The sequence below is a fragment of the Macaca nemestrina genome, chromosome 11, assembly GCF_043159975.1.
Source record: "Macaca nemestrina isolate mMacNem1 chromosome 11, mMacNem.hap1, whole genome shotgun sequence".
Lineage (NCBI taxonomy): Eukaryota > Metazoa > Chordata > Mammalia > Primates > Cercopithecidae > Macaca > Macaca nemestrina.
Genome location: NC_092135.1, coordinates 137,262,244 through 137,282,799, shown reverse-complemented (window position 1 = coordinate 137,282,799; position 20,556 = coordinate 137,262,244). Strand labels below are relative to the sequence as shown.

General features: G+C 52.8%; 1 protein-coding gene across 17 annotated transcripts in view; it reads left to right on the top strand.

The window, feature by feature from the left end:
- LOC105473807 (histone deacetylase 4) overlaps positions 1-20,556 on the top strand; it is a 354,143-nt gene that overhangs the window by 192,651 nt on the left and 140,936 nt on the right. For all 17 annotated transcript variants that reach the window (XM_071073705.1, XM_011727858.2, XM_011727860.3 and 14 more), the window contains one exon: positions 12,598-12,842. In XM_071073705.1, the coding sequence (XP_070929806.1) occupies positions 12,598-12,842 (245 nt within the window). The remainder of the gene's footprint in view (positions 1-12,597; positions 12,843-20,556) is intronic.

Genomic DNA, 20,556 nt, shown 5'->3' with positions numbered 1-20,556 from the left:
TGGAGTCTCCAGGGCTGGGCGTCCACACTGGACTTGCTGAGCTCTTCCCCTTGGTGTTCCCGCTCTCGCTGGAACAGTGGACAGGTCAGGCCCTTGGCCTTCTTGTGGTAGCTTCTGCCTGCCACCCTGTGGCACAGGAGCCCTGCAGGGCTGTGTGCCTGTAGGCTGAGGCTCCACTCAGTGCTGCCAGCATCCAGGAGTCTGGGCTTGCTGCCTGGGCTGTGCTGCGCCCCATAACCTATATCCGGGTACGGCGATCAGTCGGCTCCAGCTCGGGTGGCGTGGACAGGCCCTTCCTTTCTTGTCAATGCTCTTTGCTTTCCTGGTGCTCAACTAATAGGACATGCCAAAACCTGCAGCCCTGCGCCCTCCTGGACACACTCGTGGGCATCCTGATCACTGGGTTTGTCATCCTGGGTGATGGAAATCTTTCTCTGGGCCTGCTGTTTTGTCCCAGAAGTGTGTGGAGCTCATGAGGCCAGGGGGTACAGTTCCACCGAGGAAGCTTTGCCCTGTCTCTCCTGGACGGTGATTCTCCACGTTGCATGGCCCTGTCACCGCCACTCCCACGCTGACAGTGCGTCCTGCTCCCGTGATGAAGGCCAAGCCACACCCATGCCAGCCCTTCTCCCAGAGCTCCTGTTGCCCTGCAACAAGCAGGCATCCTGCCGTCGCCCTGACAGATGGAGACCAGGGTACCTTCCCCAGAGTCACCCTGCTGGGTCTGAACTCACACCTCACCCAAGTCTACGCCCCGTCCACTGCCCCGCTCTGCCTGTCTCCAGGTGTTACCTGTATCTTCTCCTCATGTCTGAAGTCCACCCTGGAAATTTGGAGCGACCAGGTCTTTCTATGTGAGTGTCCTGTGAGGCAACCTAAAAGGAGATTCTGGGTGGAGATGACTCAGATGAGGCTTTCCTTGCAAATCCCATGCTACTGTCTGGCGTTGGAGACTGCAGGGCTTCCCGATGTAGTAGTCCTCGTCTTACGCCAGTGTCCCCTCAGGCTGGTTCCAAGGTTGGTGGATGAGGTGAGGGCATGGGGACAGCCAGCCCTCCAGCAGCACCCTGCTCGCCTTCTCCATCGGAATGTTCTTGGGTGCAGCAGACCTGGAGAAGCCCTGGGATGCTGGAGATGCCTGCAGGGGGGTGGAGGCTGGGGGAAGATCCTGCCAACTGCAGGGGCCACCCTTCTCCGTGGCATAGATTTGGGCTGAGTTCATGCCTTATTATGCATGCCTCTACTGCCTCTACTTAAACCTTTTCTGCCAGTAAGAAAGCAGTTTGAAAACGTAGATTGGGAAGGTGCTTTGAGTTTGGTAGAAGTGAAAGCTGATTTACGTAAAAACAAAAAAGAGACAGTGGAGTAAAATGCACACCTGGTATTAATTGTAGCTTTTTATTTTTAGCAGCGAAAATACTGTTTCGGGAACGTGTCGTTTCCGTCTCTGTGCTCAGCAGGCTGGGCTTGGCCGGGCTTCCCCTCTCGTCACCTGTTTTCCTGGTGCTGTTGGGAAGGGAGGTGGGGCCTGGCCATGCCCCTGGGGCTGTGTCTCAGCCTTGAGCAGCTTTGCGGGAGCAGATCCTCGGTTGCTGCCACAGCCCCAGGAGCTTTTTAGGAAGAAGTGACTTTATTCACGGAGAGCTTTGGGCTGTAGGCTCTCAGTGAGTAGTAATTACGGGGAGGCCTGGCCTTTGGTCAGGAATGAAACCAAAGCCCAAGCCACACAGAAACGGCCGAGGGGTCGGCCAGGCGCCCTGGTGCTGGCTTTGGAAGACCATCAGCTCCAGAGCAGCAGTTCTCAGGCCTCGGGGGTGCCTGGGTCTCTACAGCAGGATAGGACCCAGGTCCTCTCATTGCTCCCGAATCCCTGTGTTGCTGACCACACCCAGCCTGAGGAACCCCCCTGGGTGACCTGTGAGCTCCCCACAACACTCCTTCAGCCCCTGATGTTTCCTGCAAGACCAGCCTCCTCTCACTGCTCAGCCTCAAGTTAGGATGCCAGGGTTCTGGTTTGCTGTTCATTGATGTGTGGCCCTGGGCAAGTCACTTAAACCGTCTGTACATCAGCTGCCCACACCTGTCAAGCGGGGTGTCCCTTAAATGAATTAATACGTCAGCACTGAAGGCCGTGGGCCAGAGTTCACCCCAGGCCCTGTGATTCCCTGGTAGTGAAGAGGACAAGGAAGCAGGGGAAGTTTCCCGCGTGGGCCCTCTCCCGCCTCCTGCTCGAGCGAGCAGTGTCCTCTGCTGCAGTTCTCAGAGAGCCTGAGGAGCTTCACCTCCCTTCTTTTCTAGAAGACTAAAGCGCAGCGCTGTGCAGGCCTGGCCATGTGCTGCAGCTGCCTTCATTCTAGAACTCTGCACCGGGAATGCAGCTCCGAGCACGGGGTAGAACGCAATCTGCCCGTGACGCATCTCTCTCCCGCCCAGCTCCGCACTGAGAAGGGCTTCTCTGTGCACATCCAGGAATGCCGCTGTGTTTTCTGTCTGTATTTATTTCTTTACATTTTGATTTCAATGGAAAGCAAAATACAAAACAACCTCTTCTTGCACCATAATATTTTTTATTTTTATTTTTCAAGCATAATTTAATTTATAGTGAATTGTTAACATAAGCTTTTGTCTTTGGCATTGCATATATACACCTAAATGAGATAAACAGAAGTGGCATATAAAAACTCACCCACATGTGAAGCCCCAAAGTAGGGCCACTTAAGTTATCTATGTTATCTGCAGAATATTTTAAATCTTTACCTGAAAGAAAACTTCTACCTTCGCTACCTCGTCTCTACTTTGCATGCGTGCCCCTCCCCACCATGGTAAATAGAACAGTTGTAATTCAGTTAGGAACACTGTGGGGGAAAATGACATCGCATGTAAGTCAGTGTTTGGAATGGGCGTCGATTATGATGGTTCGGGCCTTTGAATATCAGTTTCAGCGTGAGGTGCTTTCCATAGCTCCAAGGAGGGATGGCAGGTCAAACACACGTGTCCATCCCTCAGAAAATTCACAAAAACGCCAGTAAAGATCGATAGTTCGTAAGTCCCAATCCAATAACAGCGCTTACCCCAATCTCCAGACTGTGGTCTCTAAGACTGTTTCCCACAAAAGGGACCTACACAGGGGTCAAGAAATGTACAGGAAGAGGACCGGGCACGGTGGCTCATGCCTGTAATCCCAACACTTTGGGAGGCCAAGGTGGGCAGATCACAAAGTCAGGAGATCGAGACCATTCTGGCCAACACGGTGAAACCCCGTCTTTACTAAAAAAAAAAAATACAAAAAAAATTAGCCGGGCGTGGTGGCAGGCGCCTGTAGTCCCAGCTACTCAGGAGGCTGAGGCAGGAGAATGGCGTGAACCCTCGAGGCGGAGCTTGCAGTGAGCCGAGACCGCGCCACTGCACTCCAGCCTGGGGGACAGAGCAAGACTCTGTCTCAAAAAAAAAAAAGAAGAAGAAGAAGAAGAAGAAGAAGAAATGTACAGAAAGAGCCCAAAGCATCTCATAGCGGAGCCGGGCACTCCTCTCGGAGAGCACTCGCAGAGTCTGGAGGACCGCCCGGGCCAACCACGGGGCTCCTGCTCATCACGGACAGGACCGTGAGCATTCGTAAACAGTGACTGGAAAAACACAGCTTCCTCACTGCTCGCGTTTGGAGGACGCCGCGAGACCCACTCACGATTTTCGGACATGGGCAAATTGAGGAAGAGAATCAAGCATGACCCTGCCTTTCTCATAAGCACCGTTTATGAGAGTAACAAGGTAGTTGATTTTGGATTCCTTCCCGTTATAGAAATGGTCCTGCTAACACATGGAGAGGGGCTGATGGGACTCGAAGAGCTCTGTTTTTAACCCTGATGAGAGGATCCAGGCAGTGATCATTTCGAGCCTTCGCAACACAAAAAAGCCACCCAGAGACCAGGGACTCGCCTTAGGTCTTGCTGGGAAATCTAAGCTGCCTCTGACCAGGCCTCCCAGTGAGCGCCCAGCTTTCAGAAGAGCGGGGGACAGAGCCTTGCTCATGCACACCAGGGTGTAATCAGCAAAGTGCAGATGGCCCAATGTCTTCGGCTAATAAATTATCGGGGGGGAAGGGGGGGCGGCAGGAAGCAGGAGGTTGGGGGAAGGGCTCTTAAAAGATACGTTAGCTAATTACAGTGTATTTGGATCTTGATTTGAACAAAATATTAAAAAATGTTTATGAAACTATGGGAACACTTTCTGGCTACTTCATAATATTATAGAATTGTCCGTTTATTTGGATGTGTTGATGGCATTTGATTCGGAAGTCTTCCTGGATAAGATGCTGTGGTGACTGGAGCCTGCTTCCCTGTAATCTAGAAGGTGGGGAAGTGGTGGGTGAGCAGAGGACCTGAGATCGACTTGATTACGCTATTCTTCATGCTTTTGTGTATTTTCGGAATTTCTCATGAAAGATAAAAATATATATTCCAGAGAAAGGTCATAAGCTCACAAAGATGGGGAGAACAGAAGAGAGGCGATATGAATGAGAGTCTGGCAACTGACAGCAGGTGACAGAGTCACGGTGATTCAGCAGACCCAAAAAACAGATCTCAGCCAACCACGAGGAGCGCTGAGAACTCACCAGATGGAAGCTGCACTGCCACAAAGGGGTGCTCTCCAGCGACTGTGACCCTGAGGGTCCCTGCGTGGGGACATGAGCAAGCTGAGGATGTGGGTACTGTAGCAAGAACAGGGGGCTAGTCACTATGTCCACAGCAGACACTGAGTAGCGGGTCCCTCCCTCGGTACACTGAAAGCCCAGCCCTCACCCTCCAGTCCCAGGATGGAAAGGCGCCTCTGGTGGACAGGAGGCCAGCCCTAGGGGAAGATTCTCTAGGCACTAAGCCAGGGGGTTCCTGATGATACCACCTTCAGTCACCCTCCGTGAAGCCTGGCATTGAGAACCACACTGTGCCCACAGCTGACAGGTGGTTTTTGTGCCTCCACTCACACTCAGCAACACATAACCAGGGGCGACCAGAGGCACCTGAGGGGAGGCTTTTGCAGGGACAGTGGAGAGCAAACAGAGACTCCGCAGGGAAAAGAAAACTTGTCACCAGGCTTGGTGGCTCAGACCTTCCCAGAACTTTGGGAGGCCACAGCCGGAGGATCACCTGAGGTCGGGAGTTTGAGACCAGCCAGGCCAACAGGGAGGGAAGAGAGGGAGGGAGAGAAATTAGCTGGGCACGGTGGCGCACACCTGTAATCCCAGCTACTCAGGAGGTGAGGCATGAGAATCATTTGAACCCGGGGGGTGGAGGTTGTATTGAGCCAAGATTACACCACTGCACTCTAGCCTGGATCACACACACACACACACACACACACACACACGAAAACTTTTAGTAAGGTATCATTACTATCTTCGGAGACTAGATAAGATATTTTATCCAGGAAATACGAACAGGATGACATTAAAAAAAAAGAATATCCAGAGTCCATTGTCCTCTGAAAATGGCTGTTTCATTTGTCAGAAACACAATAGCAGAGATCATGAAACCTCAATTAAAAGGTTAGAATATACATTTAAGGAGATAACATGAAGAAGCGCGTAAGACAAAGACAAGGAAAACAGGGAGCATGGACAAGACCGCGTGTTGTTCCAGGAGATCCCCAACTCAGGGGGTAGAAGTTCCAGAAGGAGCGCATGGGAAAAGGGAACCCTCAGTGAAGTCCTTCAGGGAGGCCCCCCGACGGGAGGACAGGAGCTGCCGTCTCCAGAGGACCAGCCAGGCACCCAGAAGTGGGTGCAAAAGGTCTCAGCAAACCACACGGCTCCAAAATTTCGGAACGCTGGGGACCTGGAGAAGCCCTTCTGATACCCGGAGAGAGACATCGAGTCACACACAAGATCCAGCATCGCGTGGCACCCGTGTTCCTGACAATACTGAGACAGAAGACAACAGAGCTGTGCATTCAGAATCCCGAAGGCGAAGGATGGTCTTCTAGCTGGAATTCTATACCCAGCCAAAGTCAGGACTCATGAAGGGGAGAATCGATACGTTTTCAGACGTGCAGAAGTTACTCTTATGCCTCCCTTTTTTAAGACACAGCTGGAGCCTGAGTTCTGCAGAATGAGAAAATAAACCAAGGAAGAAGATGACTGGGACAAAGGAAATGGGAGACTTAAGGTAGGGCAGAGACAGAGGGAATCCCATGGATGGGTCTGGGCCCATCCAGACCAGCAGCAGTGCACACAGGCGGTGTCTGGACCAGCCTCACCAGACTGCCTGCCTCGCTGCCTAAATCTGAGGACGCAACACCCAACCCCTAGTCTGTGCCGGACCGCTCTTGACCACGTGGCCCTACTGTCTCCTCCTCGCCCCACTGCCTCGATTCCCCAAGGTCACTCATTGCTCCCGGGGGGTCTTCTGCCCAGCTCACACCTGAGGCCTGGAGGTGGCCACTGTGGAGGGCAGCTCACCCCCCAGACCACACCTTCTGGCACCTGGTTCTGGTCCACATGTCTGCCCTCCCAGACGTTAGACGGGGTGCACTTGGTTTCCTGGGGGTCACCCATGGCTTCACCCCAGAAGGAGCTCTTGCCTCCGTCCCAGAAGCTGACGGCAGACTCGGACTTGAGACCGTCCTGTCCCGGGAACCATCGTGAACCCCTCCTTCCACTGCACTGGTGCTGCTGCCTTCAGTCTTCAGAAAGATGTCATTATCGTAGCAAAGCAAGAGGACACTCAACAAAGTCAGGATGTTGCTCACGGTGGGGGGTGCGTGTGGTTTGAAGGGACGCAGAGGGTGACGTTTGGGCCTTGTCGGAGTGGAGGATGCACCGGTGTTGGTTTCATTACTGTTCTTTTACTCAACATACTTGTTCTTCAGCATGGATGGCACACTGCACAATAAACAAAGGGCGAAGGACACTGTAGCTAAGTCATGCATTTCTAATGTGCTGTCTTCCTCCTCTTCTGTCCCGTCCTCTCTCTTCCCCCCACCCCCACACACAGGCAAAATGTCAGTGTAAGAGGAAATCATGGTTACATAGTTGAAATATCTATTATTTTTCCCTTGATTTGAATGAGTCATTCTTTACTTGAAGAGACCCTAAACGTTGACTGTGTTTCCTAAAGAATAGTGCCTCTTTTTCTTCCATATCTGTATGATGGCATGAAATCGTGTCCTGAGAAGAGGACCTAAGCATGTCATGGAAAACTAGTGTGCTTCTTTATGAACATTTATTTTAAAAGAGAGACTAACAGATTTTTCTGTTTGTGATTGAGAGTTCATTCACAGCACACTGACCATCTCCCATTGTACTCTGAATGCGGCCTTTGTGCTTTCACTGACGTCAGGAGTCTGATTGTCTTAGTATGTTTCTCAAGGCACAACCTATAAAAGCCATTTTCTGTTCTACCATAGAATATTCATGAGAATACAGACTTTTTTGTTTTGATGCTGCATTCTTTAAGTAGAGAAGGTTTTATTGTTTTCTTCAGGGTGCTTTGGGTCAAAAGCACCAGCAGCTTCTGTTGGGAACTCGTGGCATTTTGAATGGTTTTTGATACAGAAATAGCACAAGTCACGTCTAACACAGCCGCCGGCGCACGAATGCGTGAATGGGATTGTGTTTCTCATCTCCGCAGCTGGTGTGTGGGGCCAGGCCTGGGACGGCTTGGGCCCCATCCCCACCCGCCCGGCTCCCAGGATCCTCATCGGGAAAGAGAAGCCCTCAGGAGCCCTGGGTAGGTCTCCTTGCCCTGTGAACATTGAATTTGTGTTTTTGAATCCAACGTAAACACAGGACTGTCTTCAGAGGTGAGCGATGGCCGTGGCTGGAGGTGCCGTATGGGATGCAGGCAACGTGCTGCTGTTGATTTTCTCTGCTCTGCTCTTAGCTTACTTTAGCAGAGAGTACAGTTTCATGTGGCAGTCTGGTAAACCAAGGCAGTGTGAACGTCCCTTCCCCACACTGAGTGCAAATGCAGGAAGTGCGGTGGTGAGAACAGCGACGGCATTCTGCTCGGTGGTGCGCCCGGCCCCCCAGCCTCGGCACCCACCGAAGCCCCCTCTGGCTGTACCGTGCCAGCGAGTCCAGGCTCCTTCTCAGCAGAAGGCGACTGTTCTGCAGGGCCCCTCACCTCCCTGCTTCTCAGCGGACCCGCACTCTTCCGTGTCCACATGGAGACACGCATCGAGCTGGAGACACAGATCTGCGAGGAGTGACTCGCCTCTCACCAGCACTGCCAGGGGCGGATCAGCGCCAGCAGCTTCCAGCATCCACTAAACTGCTGGAGAAGCCGGCGTGGCTGGAAGGAGCCCTGCCTGCCTGCCCTCCTCCTCCTCAGTTACCGGCCTTGGCAGCTCTAGGGTGACCCAGCAGGGGCGTGGAGGAGTAAGAAGCAGCTTCCCAGCTGAAGGCCGCATCATCCTCTCTGTGCTCTCACAGACTGGAAGGTTTTAGCAGAAAAAGGAGTTTGTAAGTGACATTCAGAAGATTTGGGCAGCAGTTTCACGCCCCGTAGGGTCCTGTCTTTTGGGAGTGGGGAGTACTAGGCTAGGCTGCTCACTGGCTGTTTCACAGGTGGTGGAATTTAAGAGCAAACCTGGGCTGAGCTGTGACCTGTCAGGTGATGCACGCACAGGAGGTTCAGTTGTGTGCCTGTGAGGAGGGCAGGAGCGTCACCCAAGCCTCAGAAGAGAGTTCCCCGGCAGCGGCGTGGCGTTCAGCATGTTCCATGTCTGGCTGTTTTATTGTGTCTCAGTCCAGTTGACAGACTCCTTTTAAGATGAAATTTGAATCAGTTTGCAGAACTTGTACAAATCTCCAAGAAAACAGCTTAAAGAACAGATTAAAGAATGAATGCCTTAGGAATGAAAGCATTAATAGGTCTTGAGCAGACTGGATGCAAAGATGAGTTGTACAAAAAAAAAAAAAAACGAGCAGCCCCCTCCATCCCACCAGTACCGTGTAGGTTGTCCAGATGAGGCGACATCCAGGGAGCGGTTCTCACCTTCAGAGGGCGCTGCCTATCCTCCTTGGCATCCAAGCGAGCGCATCTCCTCCACGCTCAATGGTGAATGCTGGCCAGCATCCCTGTGAAGAACCTTGTGATCATTTTCCATTTCTGAAAACTCCCAGGTGGTGGGGGCCCTTGGCCCACATCGGCATTGACCCGCCGGGCTCGGATCTGGCTAGGTGCCTGCGCTGTAATGGGAATTTCAGTACATTGAATTTTGCCTCTGACCCTGATGAAATAGCTTCAGTGGCATTTGCATCAAGATCACGTTAGTGTCATCTCTGTTAGATGCTTGGGAGCAAACATGAACTTGGGTTTCCTTTTAAGATGTCCTGTGATTCCAGATTCATGGGAATCTGAGAAAAGTTTAAAGAAAGAAAATTCTACTCGGCCAGCAAACACTGGGTGTGCAGAGCCTGCCCTGCCTTCCCCACTTCGTCCTGAGAAGCTGGGTCTTCCCAGGCACCAGAGTTGCTGCTGCTTCCCCTCGCGCCCTCGGCTGCTCTCCCAGCCCCAAGCCTGAGTGACACTCTAAGATTGCAGTTGGCGGGCTGGCCTCTGGGCTCCCCCATCCCCATGACCTTCTACCTGCACCCGGACCTCTGGGTCCTTGCTCAGGCAGTCCTTGCCCTCAGTGAGATGCAGCCCACTGTGGGCCCTTCCCTAGGCCTGCCATCAGCTCCTTTGTTCCTCGGGGCCCCAGCAGCTGCCCTGGGCCTATACCCGCAGCACCTGGCACAGAGCAGGAGCCATTAATGTTCTTTCAGGAGCTGAATGAGGAGTAGATACACGGGCATGTCGTGTTTTTGAAGTTAATAAAAACAATCCCTTAAAAGTTGTTTTATGTTCGGTTTTTAAAGAGGTTAACACCAGACATTTGCAGCGCTGCCCCCTCCCTCCATCTGTGAGAAATTAGAAACGAAGGGGAGACACACTAAAGCCAGCAGCGGGTCAGGCTTATGCCCAGCGCCTGTGGTGGGACCCTGTTTCTATGTGGGACCTTGGGTCACAGCAGTACCTCTTATAAGCAGGGGTCCCACCCATGCCCCCACACAGGGCCAGCTGAGGCGAGGTGTGGCAATAACCCAGCTTCTAAGATGCGACGCCGCGCAGTTACTTATTCCCTGTGCTTATTTGTTCAAGCTAAAACATCTCTGTTTAACCAAACAAAAAGAATATGAGAGACCAGTTTCACCTGCAAATATAGATACCAGCATTCTAAATAACATGGTCGTTCATGTTATTTTGTTTTTCTAACTTTATCCCTTCCTAGAGATAAATGCAACATTGTTCTTCTAAATTATACAAGTATATGCATTCACTGATGAATTCACCGTGGATGTTGACTATGTAACTTAGAAGAACAAAGTTGTGTTTATCCCTGGAAAGCACAGGCCAGCTCACCTGAGGCGCTCTAGGAAGTCACTCTGCAGGGCACTGGTCCCAGGAGAACCACATGCCAATCACAGCCATGAACGCGGAAGAGGGAACCGGAACCTGACAGTCATTCACCAGACTGTGTTTTCAGGAAAGTGTTTAGCACCGCCGTGCTTGTGAGAGTCGGACCCGTAGCCCCCAGTGCCCGCAGCAGGGAGCCTGCCAGCTGAGTCTTCTTCAAGAAGCCAGGCCCCATTCTCTTTTCTCTGAGTTTGCGAGTTTGCTGACTTGGCTCTCCTCCCTGCCTTTCATATATTTTATTCCTTAAAAGAAAGTCTGAAGCAAATGTAGGTGAACACTGGTGTTTCATAAAACTGGCATTGCTTGCATAGTTTTTCCATTTTGCTGTATTTTGTCATAAAAATGATCAGAAAAGGGAAGAAAGGAAATGAATAGGGTCCAGTCCTCACCCATGTGTGGGGTGGGGGGGTGGACCCCTGCTCCCTGCTGCACATAGAACACACAGTTTATGTGTGTAGATTCTTCTCACATAATAGCAAATGAAAACCTTTTACTGTGTCAAAGTTGACACCCAATTAAAAACTAAATACATGCATTTTAAAAGTTGGGGGTTGCACCAGGAGCTCAGGTGACTGCAGCTTCCGTGGCTAAGCAGCAGCCCAGGGGATCAGAACCCCAAGCTCTGGCCAGTGCCCAGGCCTCCCCCAGAGCATTTCCCACCCTTTTCTCAGGAGAAGGCTGAGTCCTGGGACCAGGACCTCCAGTGGTTTGGAGACAAAGACAGTGTGGGACCTGCTGCCTGGGCAGTGACTGTGGAAATGCTTTGCACTGAGGGGCAGCTGCCACCTATGGGCTGTTTCACCCAAATCGGTGGCTTTGAGACTGTGGCGTGCAGGTTTTCCTAGGAACTGAGTTACAGACAAGGCCTGGTCTTAGGCCAGTCCAGAGACAGGCTGAGTGTCAGGGTGAGTGTGGGTGGGCTGCTGTCAGGGAGGCACCCGGACAAGGTCACGCCCAAAGGTGCTGACCCTGAGGGGCGAGGAGCTCTTTTCTCAGCAGACCTCTTGTTGGCTCAGACACCCCTCTGAGCTTGAGACCCTCCTAGAGGGCAAGGCCCCAACTTTCCACTTGGCCCAGGTCACATGAATGTTGGTTATGGGGAGCCCTGAGGGGTGGGCCTATGGGAGGGGAGCAGGCAGGCTGGGCTCTCACTTAACTCTCAGTGAAGTTTTCGGCAGAGCCACGTGTCTGCGAAGTGACACTAGGATGTCCCTGGGCTGTGCCAGGAGCAGTGCTGGCTCAGAGTGAGTGCCCGCACGCATTGCATGCTTTCAGAATAGGGACCTGCCGTAAAAGGGGTACGCACGTAGGGCTGTTTGTGATAATTGTAATTTAAACCTACCCTTCTTCCTGTGTTACTTTTCTCACTTTCATTTGGTATTGATTTGTAAGTGATGAAATTGATTCAGCTTCTGTTCCTCATCAAAATTACTTGTAGCCTTTTCTCAATAGCACATTAGTACAGGGCAGAAAATCCATTTCTTTGCGAGGTGCAGAAACGCATGCCCAGAGGAACGCATTTGTGCCAAGAGCCAGGAGCACGTCTCATTGGCTGTGTCTGGTAAACATGTTTTCCAAGGGGGCACTTGTCTCGCCATGGAAACGGGCTCCGGGTCTCGAGCGTCTGTCTGGACCACTTCTGGGGCACACACTGTTCTTGTGGCTCTCACAGAGCAGCGCAGTGGCTTCGATAGGAGAGGAGGAAGAGGAGCAGAGCAGGCAGTCTTCCTAGCTGAGGGCTGGCGCCCGCTCTTTTCCTTGGCCAGCCAGAAACTTTTTCTTTATTTTTCTCATTACTGACTTCTAGAAATGACGTCAGCAAGGCCTCCGGGCCTGTAGCGGGGTCCTCTGAGAGCCAGCCTCCCGGGGAGGGTGGAAGAAGGAACAGGGATTGTGGAGTGTGTCCTGGTCTGACCTTCCAGAGGCTTTTGTGGTTTTTGTCCTTGAGGAATGGGCCCCAGAGGCCTCTGAGTCTTGCATTTTGAGTTTGTTGGGCCAGAGGGGGAAAGGGGTGGAGGGGTATCTAATCCTCAAATGTCCACAGGCCCCCCGTGAAGGTGGCTAGTGTGTTGGTCAGGGGCTCTGGGGTCCGGGGACGGCTGAGGGTGGCAGTGACCGGCTCTCCTGCTTGTTCTTCTCACAGTGGATGTGGCCACGGCGCTGCCTCTACAAGTGGCCCCCTCGGCAGTGCCCATGGACCTGCGCCTGGACCACCAGTTCTCGCTGCCTGTGGCAGAGCCCGCCCTGCGGGAGCAGCAGCTACAGCAGGAGCTCCTGGCGCTCAAGCAGAAGCAGCAGATCCAGAGGCAGATCCTCATCGCCGAGTTCCAGAGGCAGCACGAGCAGCTCTCCCGGCAGCACGAGGCGCAGCTCCACGAGCACATCAAGGTGAGGCGCTGCACGTGTAGGTGCGGGTGGGCCAGGCCTCCGGCACCCTGAACTCCCGTGACTCCAGGCCTCTGTCTCTGCGGCGTGTGCCGGGGCCCCAGGCATGAAGCGAGGTTCCTGCAGGAGGCGACAAACCGCGGGCAGCACTTCCGTGTATTACACGGGATGTGGTGCTGAGTGGGAACAGCGGTCTCAAGTCATTGTGTGGAAGCATATTCCAAATAGGAAAAATGCTTATCACCTAATTTCATCTGAAACGTGCCCAGAAATAGAAAACCTACCAAAGGGAAGAAGCACCAGAACCTTAATGATCGTTGCTGGGAGCTGTATTGACAAATCTGTGTGTTTTTTTTTTTCTTAGGACTTCTCTATATTTTCTGTTTTCTCTACTAACCTTTTATAACTAGAAAAAGATAATATTTTATTTTAATTTAAATACAGTAAGGAAAAAACAAAGACTTTTTTGGTACTTACTCTCTACGAATATTTAATCTGATGCCATATTTTAAAATTAAATCAATTGGAAATATGTACTAGTGATATGTAGCAAAGTTATATTATGTAGTTGGCAGGCTAGTTATGATATCTGTGATTATAATATGCTGTCACTGCATTTAAAACCATTTAGAGCAACACTGTCTAATAGAAATATACATGAGTATATTAAAATTCCACCAGTAATTTTAAATATTCTAGTGGTCACATTAAACAAAGTGAAAAATCCCACAAAACCAGATTAAGTCATGTATATCTGTGTGATAAAATTACTCCAACACTTAGCAGTTTAAAATAGCAAGCTTGCGTCATCTTGCTCTGTGGGTCAGGAATCCTAGAGCAGCTTAGCTGATGGGGTTTCCCATTATGTTGCTGTTAAGATGTCAGACAGGGCTATGGTCTCATCTGCAGGGCTGACTGGACTGAGGCGGGAGGAGCTCCATTCAGGCCCGCTCACATGGCCGCAGGCAAGAGGCCTGAGGTCCTCGTCCACAGGGCTGCTCACAGCATAGCAGCCGGCTTCCCAGAGGGAGCAACCCGAGAGGAAGCATGGCCAACATGGAAGCCACAGGGTCTCTCATGGCCTGATCTGGGAAGTGGCAGGCCGCCACCAACACGGCTGCCGTTGTTGTTCTTGCTAAGTCTTGGCAAGTCACTGGGGCCTAGACACAGAGCATGTCTCCATTCGGGCCAGCTGCATTTTGAGCCACACGTGGTTCATGGCACCTGTTGGACAGCACAGATGTAGAGCATCAAAAGCCTATGACCATATGCTACCTGGTGCTTCTGAGATGCTCACGTGGTCCGTGGGTAGAAGTTGTTCAGCTGAGGTCTTGGCTACCTGGCGTTAGCCCACATGCAGATATTACTGTGTCCACCTAGTATGCAGAGAAGCTTAGGGGTGCGTCCTTCTGTTTCTGCCCTAGCTGGTAATTCTCTTGACCACAGGATCCCAGTTTCCTTTATATGTCAGACACTTTGTTCAGTGTCTTTATTTCATAATCACTGTTGAGAAATGGAAGTAAAGTAGTATCAGTTGTCTGTAGACTTAGTGGCAGATTGCAGGGGAGGCTGCATCCCAAAGCTGGGCTGGCCCTGGAGGACAGGCTCAGGGACAGCTCCGTGTCCCCTCTCATGGGTGCCAAACCATTCTGTGAGTGCCTGTGCTTCAAAGGTGAGCCCTGAGAGCTCTGTCCTCGGCCCCCTCTGGCCTTGAGGGAACAGGGGCTGGGAGGTTTCTGGCTGAACCCTGAGGGGCTGCTTGGGGGCTCTGGGTCTTTGGACTTTGCACCATTGCCTTGACATTTGTTGGCTTGGGAGTTGTTGCTGCTGCTTTTTCCCGACGCACTGGCCTGCTAATGTCAGTGTTCGACAAACCAAGGAGAGGACACTTTCCTGAGCTCTTTCAGTCCATGCTTTATCGTTTTTGTCTTCAGAATTCAGAGCAACCTAGCAGCCATGTGTAACAAACACGTCACTTGTCCCTGTGGAGATTGGCCCACCAGCCTCCACTGGGACCCTGTCCACTTTAACAAGCCCACTCGAGTTTAGGGTGGAGCAGTTGAGAGCTCCACAAGCACCACACACTTCGGGATCCCTGTGATCCCAACATTCCTGGCAGGCGGAACACAGAGAGGACTCAGTCTTCACTTTACTGATGGCGCCGCTCTGTGCTGTGGACAGGCCAGGCTTGCCTCCCTCACAGCCCTGACCATGGGCAACTGCAACTGGCTGCTGTTTTTCAAGCCTGGGAGAAGAGTTTTCAAGAAGAGTTTTCAAGCTGGCTGCAGGAAACAGGTGCGTGCCAGGCAGAAGGCGCGGGTCAGGGGGAGTCACTGCAGGCAATCTCTGCAGCCCACCCAGGGCTTCAGCTCACGGGCCTTTCCGTGACCGGCCAAAGCAGCCCTCAAGAGGCCACTCGTGTTATTTTGTTTTGGCGCCATAGGCTCACGTTCTATGACTCCTAGAAATAATTTTTTAAGATGAGTGTCGTAACTCCTTTGTATTCTGCATGTTGGCGACCCCATGTCAAGCCTGAGGACTCCCCAACAACAGTCTTGACCCAGGCACTGCCCTGTACCTCTCAGAAGCCCCCGTCGGCCGCTGGTCCCGCCTGCCTGGGGGACATGAGGACCGCTGGCTCACTCCAGCTTTGCTGCATTCCTGCAGCCCAACACAGTTCCTAGCTGAGGATGGCCTCGGGGGCTCCTGCTGAATTCCATTTTTCCTGTTGTCACTGTGCCCCGGTGAGCCCTGCAGTCCTCGCCGTTGATCCAGCTGCAGCATTCACAGCGCATTATTAGGAGACCACCCCAAAGCTGCCACGGGTGTCGGTGCAGAGTGAGGTTAAGGAGATGGGATTGTTGATGTCTCATTCCATGCTGGTTGCATGTGTAGCTTTTACAAGAAGAAGGCATAGATGAGAAGCTGAGAAGTAAGCCTAAGCCCTGTGTGTTTGACCGGGGCTCCTCACGGTAGTCCTAGGAGGCCAAAAGAAATAAAGAAGACACTTGAGTTGGGGTCAGTGCTGCCACCTCAGGGCGAGGCCAGGTCCCACCTCCAGAACCCCTCTGCCTCTCCTCTCCTGGTGCCCCAGGAGCTGGCTTCACTGCTTGGAAGAAAGCACCCTGATCCCAGTCCTCACGTCGCTCCTACGGGCCGGGCCTTCAGGCCATGCTCCTCATTCCTGGAGGGGTCCCTGGGAGAGCCCACCCCACCACCCCCAGTGGCAGACCCTCTGAAAGATGGCCGGAGACCCCAGAACCATGACTCTGGAGCCAGTCTCTGGGCCAGGGTCTCAAAAGCACAGAAAGAAGTTCAAGGTTGCCTTTCTCTTTGCATTTTAATCATTTATTTCTTCATTGAAATAGAGGTTATAAAAGCCATTTGAACTACATAGTGGTTTCATTACTTTAGGAGGCTTTTGTTTGGATGATTTAAACTCTTTATAAGCCATCATATTGTTAGTGACATTTGGCAATGGTGTTTGTCAGACAGATTTCTTGAACACAAAATCTAATTAGTGTCATTAAATCATCAGTGAATTTGAATAGAGTTTTATAATTGAAAAGGGAATCATTTTAAAAATATAACTTAAATTATTAATGTTGGGTAAAGAGGATCTTTTAGGAGAGTTTTAGTGCTCGTGGTCCCCGTGGACCTTCCTGTTTCCTGGCTCTTTGTGGTGGTTTAGACCCAGCCTCGCCTCTCCTTCTCGGACAGTGCTTTTCCACCTAAAAGCGGATCCCAGATGAGCGTGGAAGTTTCTCTCTGGTACTTCTGTGTTTTTGTTTGTTTGTTTTTTGAGGCAGTCTCGCTCAGCTGTCACCCAGGCTGGAGTGCGGTGGTGCCATCTCAGCTCACTGCAATCTTCTCCTCCCAGGTTCAAGCGATTCTCATGCCTCAGCCTCCTGAGTGGCTGGGATTACCAGCATGCACCACCACACCTGGCTGCTAATTTTTGTATTTTTGGTAGAGACAGGGTTTTCCCATGTTGGCCAGGCTGGGCTCAAACTCCTGACCTCAAGTGATTTGCCTGCCTCGGCCTCCCAAAGTGCTGGGTTTACAGGCGTGAGCCATCACACCCGGCCTGTCTCTTGCATTTCTGATCAATGCCTCCCAGAAGTGTATGGAGAGGGAGAATACAAACATAGGTACCCAGAGAGGGTCCAAGGACAGGCCACGATGCTATGGCTAGAGCATGCCCCAGGCCAGCGAGTAACAGAGCAGGGGCATGTGGGAGACCCCCAAGCACAAGCCTGGGCCCCAGCACCCCCTGCAGGGCGCACCTCTCCCCAGGAAACATGGGGCACCCCCTGCAGGGCGCATCTCTCCCCAGGAGGCACGTGGCACCCCCAGAGGGCACACTTCTCCCCAGGAGTTAGGGTACACCTCCCCAGGGGGCATGGGGCACCCCCTGCAGGCCACACTTCTCCCCCAGAGACACAGGGCACCCCTCATTGGGCAGACCTCTCCCCAGGAGATACAGGGCATCCCCTGTAGGGCATTCCTCTCCCCAGAAGACACTGGGGCACCTCTATAGGGCACATCTCTCCCTAGGAGATACAGGGCACCCCCCATGGGGTGCACCTCTCCCCAGAAGGCACTGGGGCTCCCCTCTTATAGGGCACAGCCTCCAGGACAGACACTGAGGGCCCCCCCATAGGACACAGCCTCCAGGACAGACACCGAGTGACCCCCACAATAGGGCACAGCCTCCAGGGCAGACACTGAGGGACCCCCCCCACATAGGGCACAGCCTCCAGGGCAGACACTGAGGGCCCCCCCCTTGCATAGGGCACAGCCTCCAGGGCAGACACTGAGGGACCCCACAATAGGGCACAGCCTCCAGGGCAGACACTGAGGGACCCCCCCCCACATAGGGCACAGCCTCCAGGGCAGACACTGAGGGCCCCCACAATAGGGCATAGCCTCCAGGGCAGACACTGTGGGACCCCCGCATAGGGCACAGCCTCCAGGGCAGACACTGAGGGACCCCCCCACCATAGGGCACAGCCTCCAGGGCAGACACTGAGGGACCCCCCCCCACATAGGGCACAGCCTCCAGGGCAGACACTGAGGGCCTCCCCCCCTGCATAGGGCACAGCCTCCAGGGCAGACACTGAGGGACCCCACAATAGGGCACAGCCTCCAGGGCAGACACTGAGGGACCCCCCCCACCATAGGGCACAGCCTCCAGGGCAGACACTGAGGGACCCCCCCCACCATAGGGCACAGCCTCCAGGGCAGACACTGAGGGACCCCCCCCCATATAGGGCACAGCCTCCAGGGTAGACACTGAGGGACCCCCCCCCCCACATAGGGCACAGCCTCCAGGGCAGACACTGAGGGCCCCCACAATAGGGCATAACCTCCAGGGCAGACACTGTGGGACCCCCGCATAGGGCACAGCCTCCAGGGCAGACACTGAGGGACCCCCCCACCATAGGGCACAGCCTCCAGGGCAGACACTGAGGGACCCCCCCATATAGGGCACAGCCTCCAGGGCAGACACTGAGGGACCCCCCCCCACATAGGGCACAGCCTCCAGGGCAGACACTGAGGGCCCCCACAATAGGGCACAGCCTCCAGGGCAGACACTGTGGGACCCCCGCATAGGGCACAGCCTCCAGGGCAGACACTGAGGGACGCCCCCCCCACCATAGGGCACAGCCTCCAGGGCATGTACAGGGCACGTTTTGTATGTAGGTTGCACATCGCCCTCCTGCAAGGCTTTTACCCTTTCTCCCTGCAGTGGTGGAAGGCGTGCCTTTTCTTCCCTAACTTCAGAGTATTCCCAGGTGAATGCATGAAAAATAAAAATCATTTACACACTGTTTTAGTGTGCATGTCTTTTTTTTTTTACTAGCAAGGCTGGCCTCTTTTTCATGTGTGCGTGTGCGTGTGTGTGTGTGGTGTGTGTGTGTGTCTGTGTGACTTGTGCTGTGGAGAGCACGGTGGGTAGGAGAGAGTTTTCAGAGCTGTTTAGTTGATAATGTGACTCTTCCTTTCGGGGAGGGACTAACATGGAAAGGAACCTAGTTTTCTGGCACTGGGAGCGTGGGCCATGATCCTTACTCTCTTTAATATCTGGCCGAGGAAGCCGAAGAGATGTTGCCCAGGCCCAGCTTTCCGGTCACCTGAGGCAGCCGTCAGTGAGCCTCAGAGCTCACCTGGGCTGTGCTGAATACCTGATCCAGGGCTCCATGCCAGGACAGAGGTGCGGTGGGGAGGCGGGGACGGGAGCTCACCCTTGGTTTAGAGCAGAGTCCCTCTGTGGTACCTCCGGGTGAGGGTTAAGAATAGACGAGAAGACTTTGTGCGCACCTTTGCTTAGCATGAGCTGCCTCCCAAGCTAAGCAGAGGCGCACGCACGTGGCAGTGGGGTCTGTCGACCCATGGGGCACATGGGCACACACCTGGAGAGCCATGGGTGCCGCGGCTGGTCTGCACCTGGTGTTCCCATCCATGGGTGGCAGCTTACCATCCGTGGCGTCCACTCTTCTGCCCTTTCCTCCTGGCGCCTGCCGCTGTATGTGGGTGCAGCGTCTCCATACTCTGGGGCTGCTCCCCTGGCAAGTTGAAAAAGAGACACAAGAAACTCAGAAGTTTACTTTTTAAAGTGAAAATCTTTTTGGGTTACCCCTTGAATATTTGTATATTAAATTCTGAAGTCAGAGTCAAAGCAGCTAAATTCTGGGGCTCCTATATTTGGTTCAGAGTTCAGTGTACGCTTCAAGTAGAGTTAAAGTCTGGTTAGAGTAATAGGATCAGCTACGATTGGTTTTGTTTTTGCTTTTGTTAGAACGAGGTCGTAGTCATCTTATTTTAAATTGATCATCATAGTTTCAGTCTGCAAAAAATTGCTTCCCAACAGCCCTTCCCCCACGGAGTAGTCTAACGTGAAATGTTAGTGAGGGATTAGTTGCAGACAATTTTAGCTCACTTAAAAATAAGCGCATCTCGAAGTCCTGTTTTTCGAAGCCTGAATTCGGTACTCCAGTGACGCACCTGCCCTCCGGAAACCAACTGAGGGTGCCCCACGAAGAATAAGTACCTCTTCACGATGCCAGGGTGTGGGGCGGGAGTGAAGAAGAGTGCAATGGCCATCTTCCCTTGTGGTTCGTCAGCATTTTCCAAGAGCGCCAAGGGCAGAGGGTCCCTGTGTCAGAAGATGAAGAAACAGGCCTGACGTCTGAGGTTGTGCTGTAAACAAGGAGTGTTGAAATCCAGTTTGTCCTGACGGCTTTCACTTTGCAGGCTTTGCTCTGCAGATAATCTGTTTTAAATCTAATAAGGTGGAATGCCTCCCTGCACAAGCGAAGCGTGAGATCACACAGCGTTGCCGGGGGCAGTTAGGGAATCAGTCACCGTTTGTGGCTGCTGGTTTCATTAAAACTCCACCACAGTCGTGCTTCTGGGAGTTTTGCCTTCCTGTGAATTTTAATCCCCAGCAGCCATGGTTGTTGTTTTCATTCTTTTTGAAATGATGGTGGAAAGAGCTCACTTTCCTTCTGGGTTCTGGCTGACAAGTAGATACTGTGGGACCGCATTAGGCTGCATCTGTCCGCTCTGTTTCCGCCCTGAGTGAGCTCTGAGCAGCAGGAGGGAGGGAGCCAGGGGGCCCTGTGCAGGTGACAGCCAGAGGGGACGGGCTTGCCATAACGAGGAGATCAGTTCAACAAAGGATTGTGTTTGTTTTCTGAGCTGAGAAGGGCCC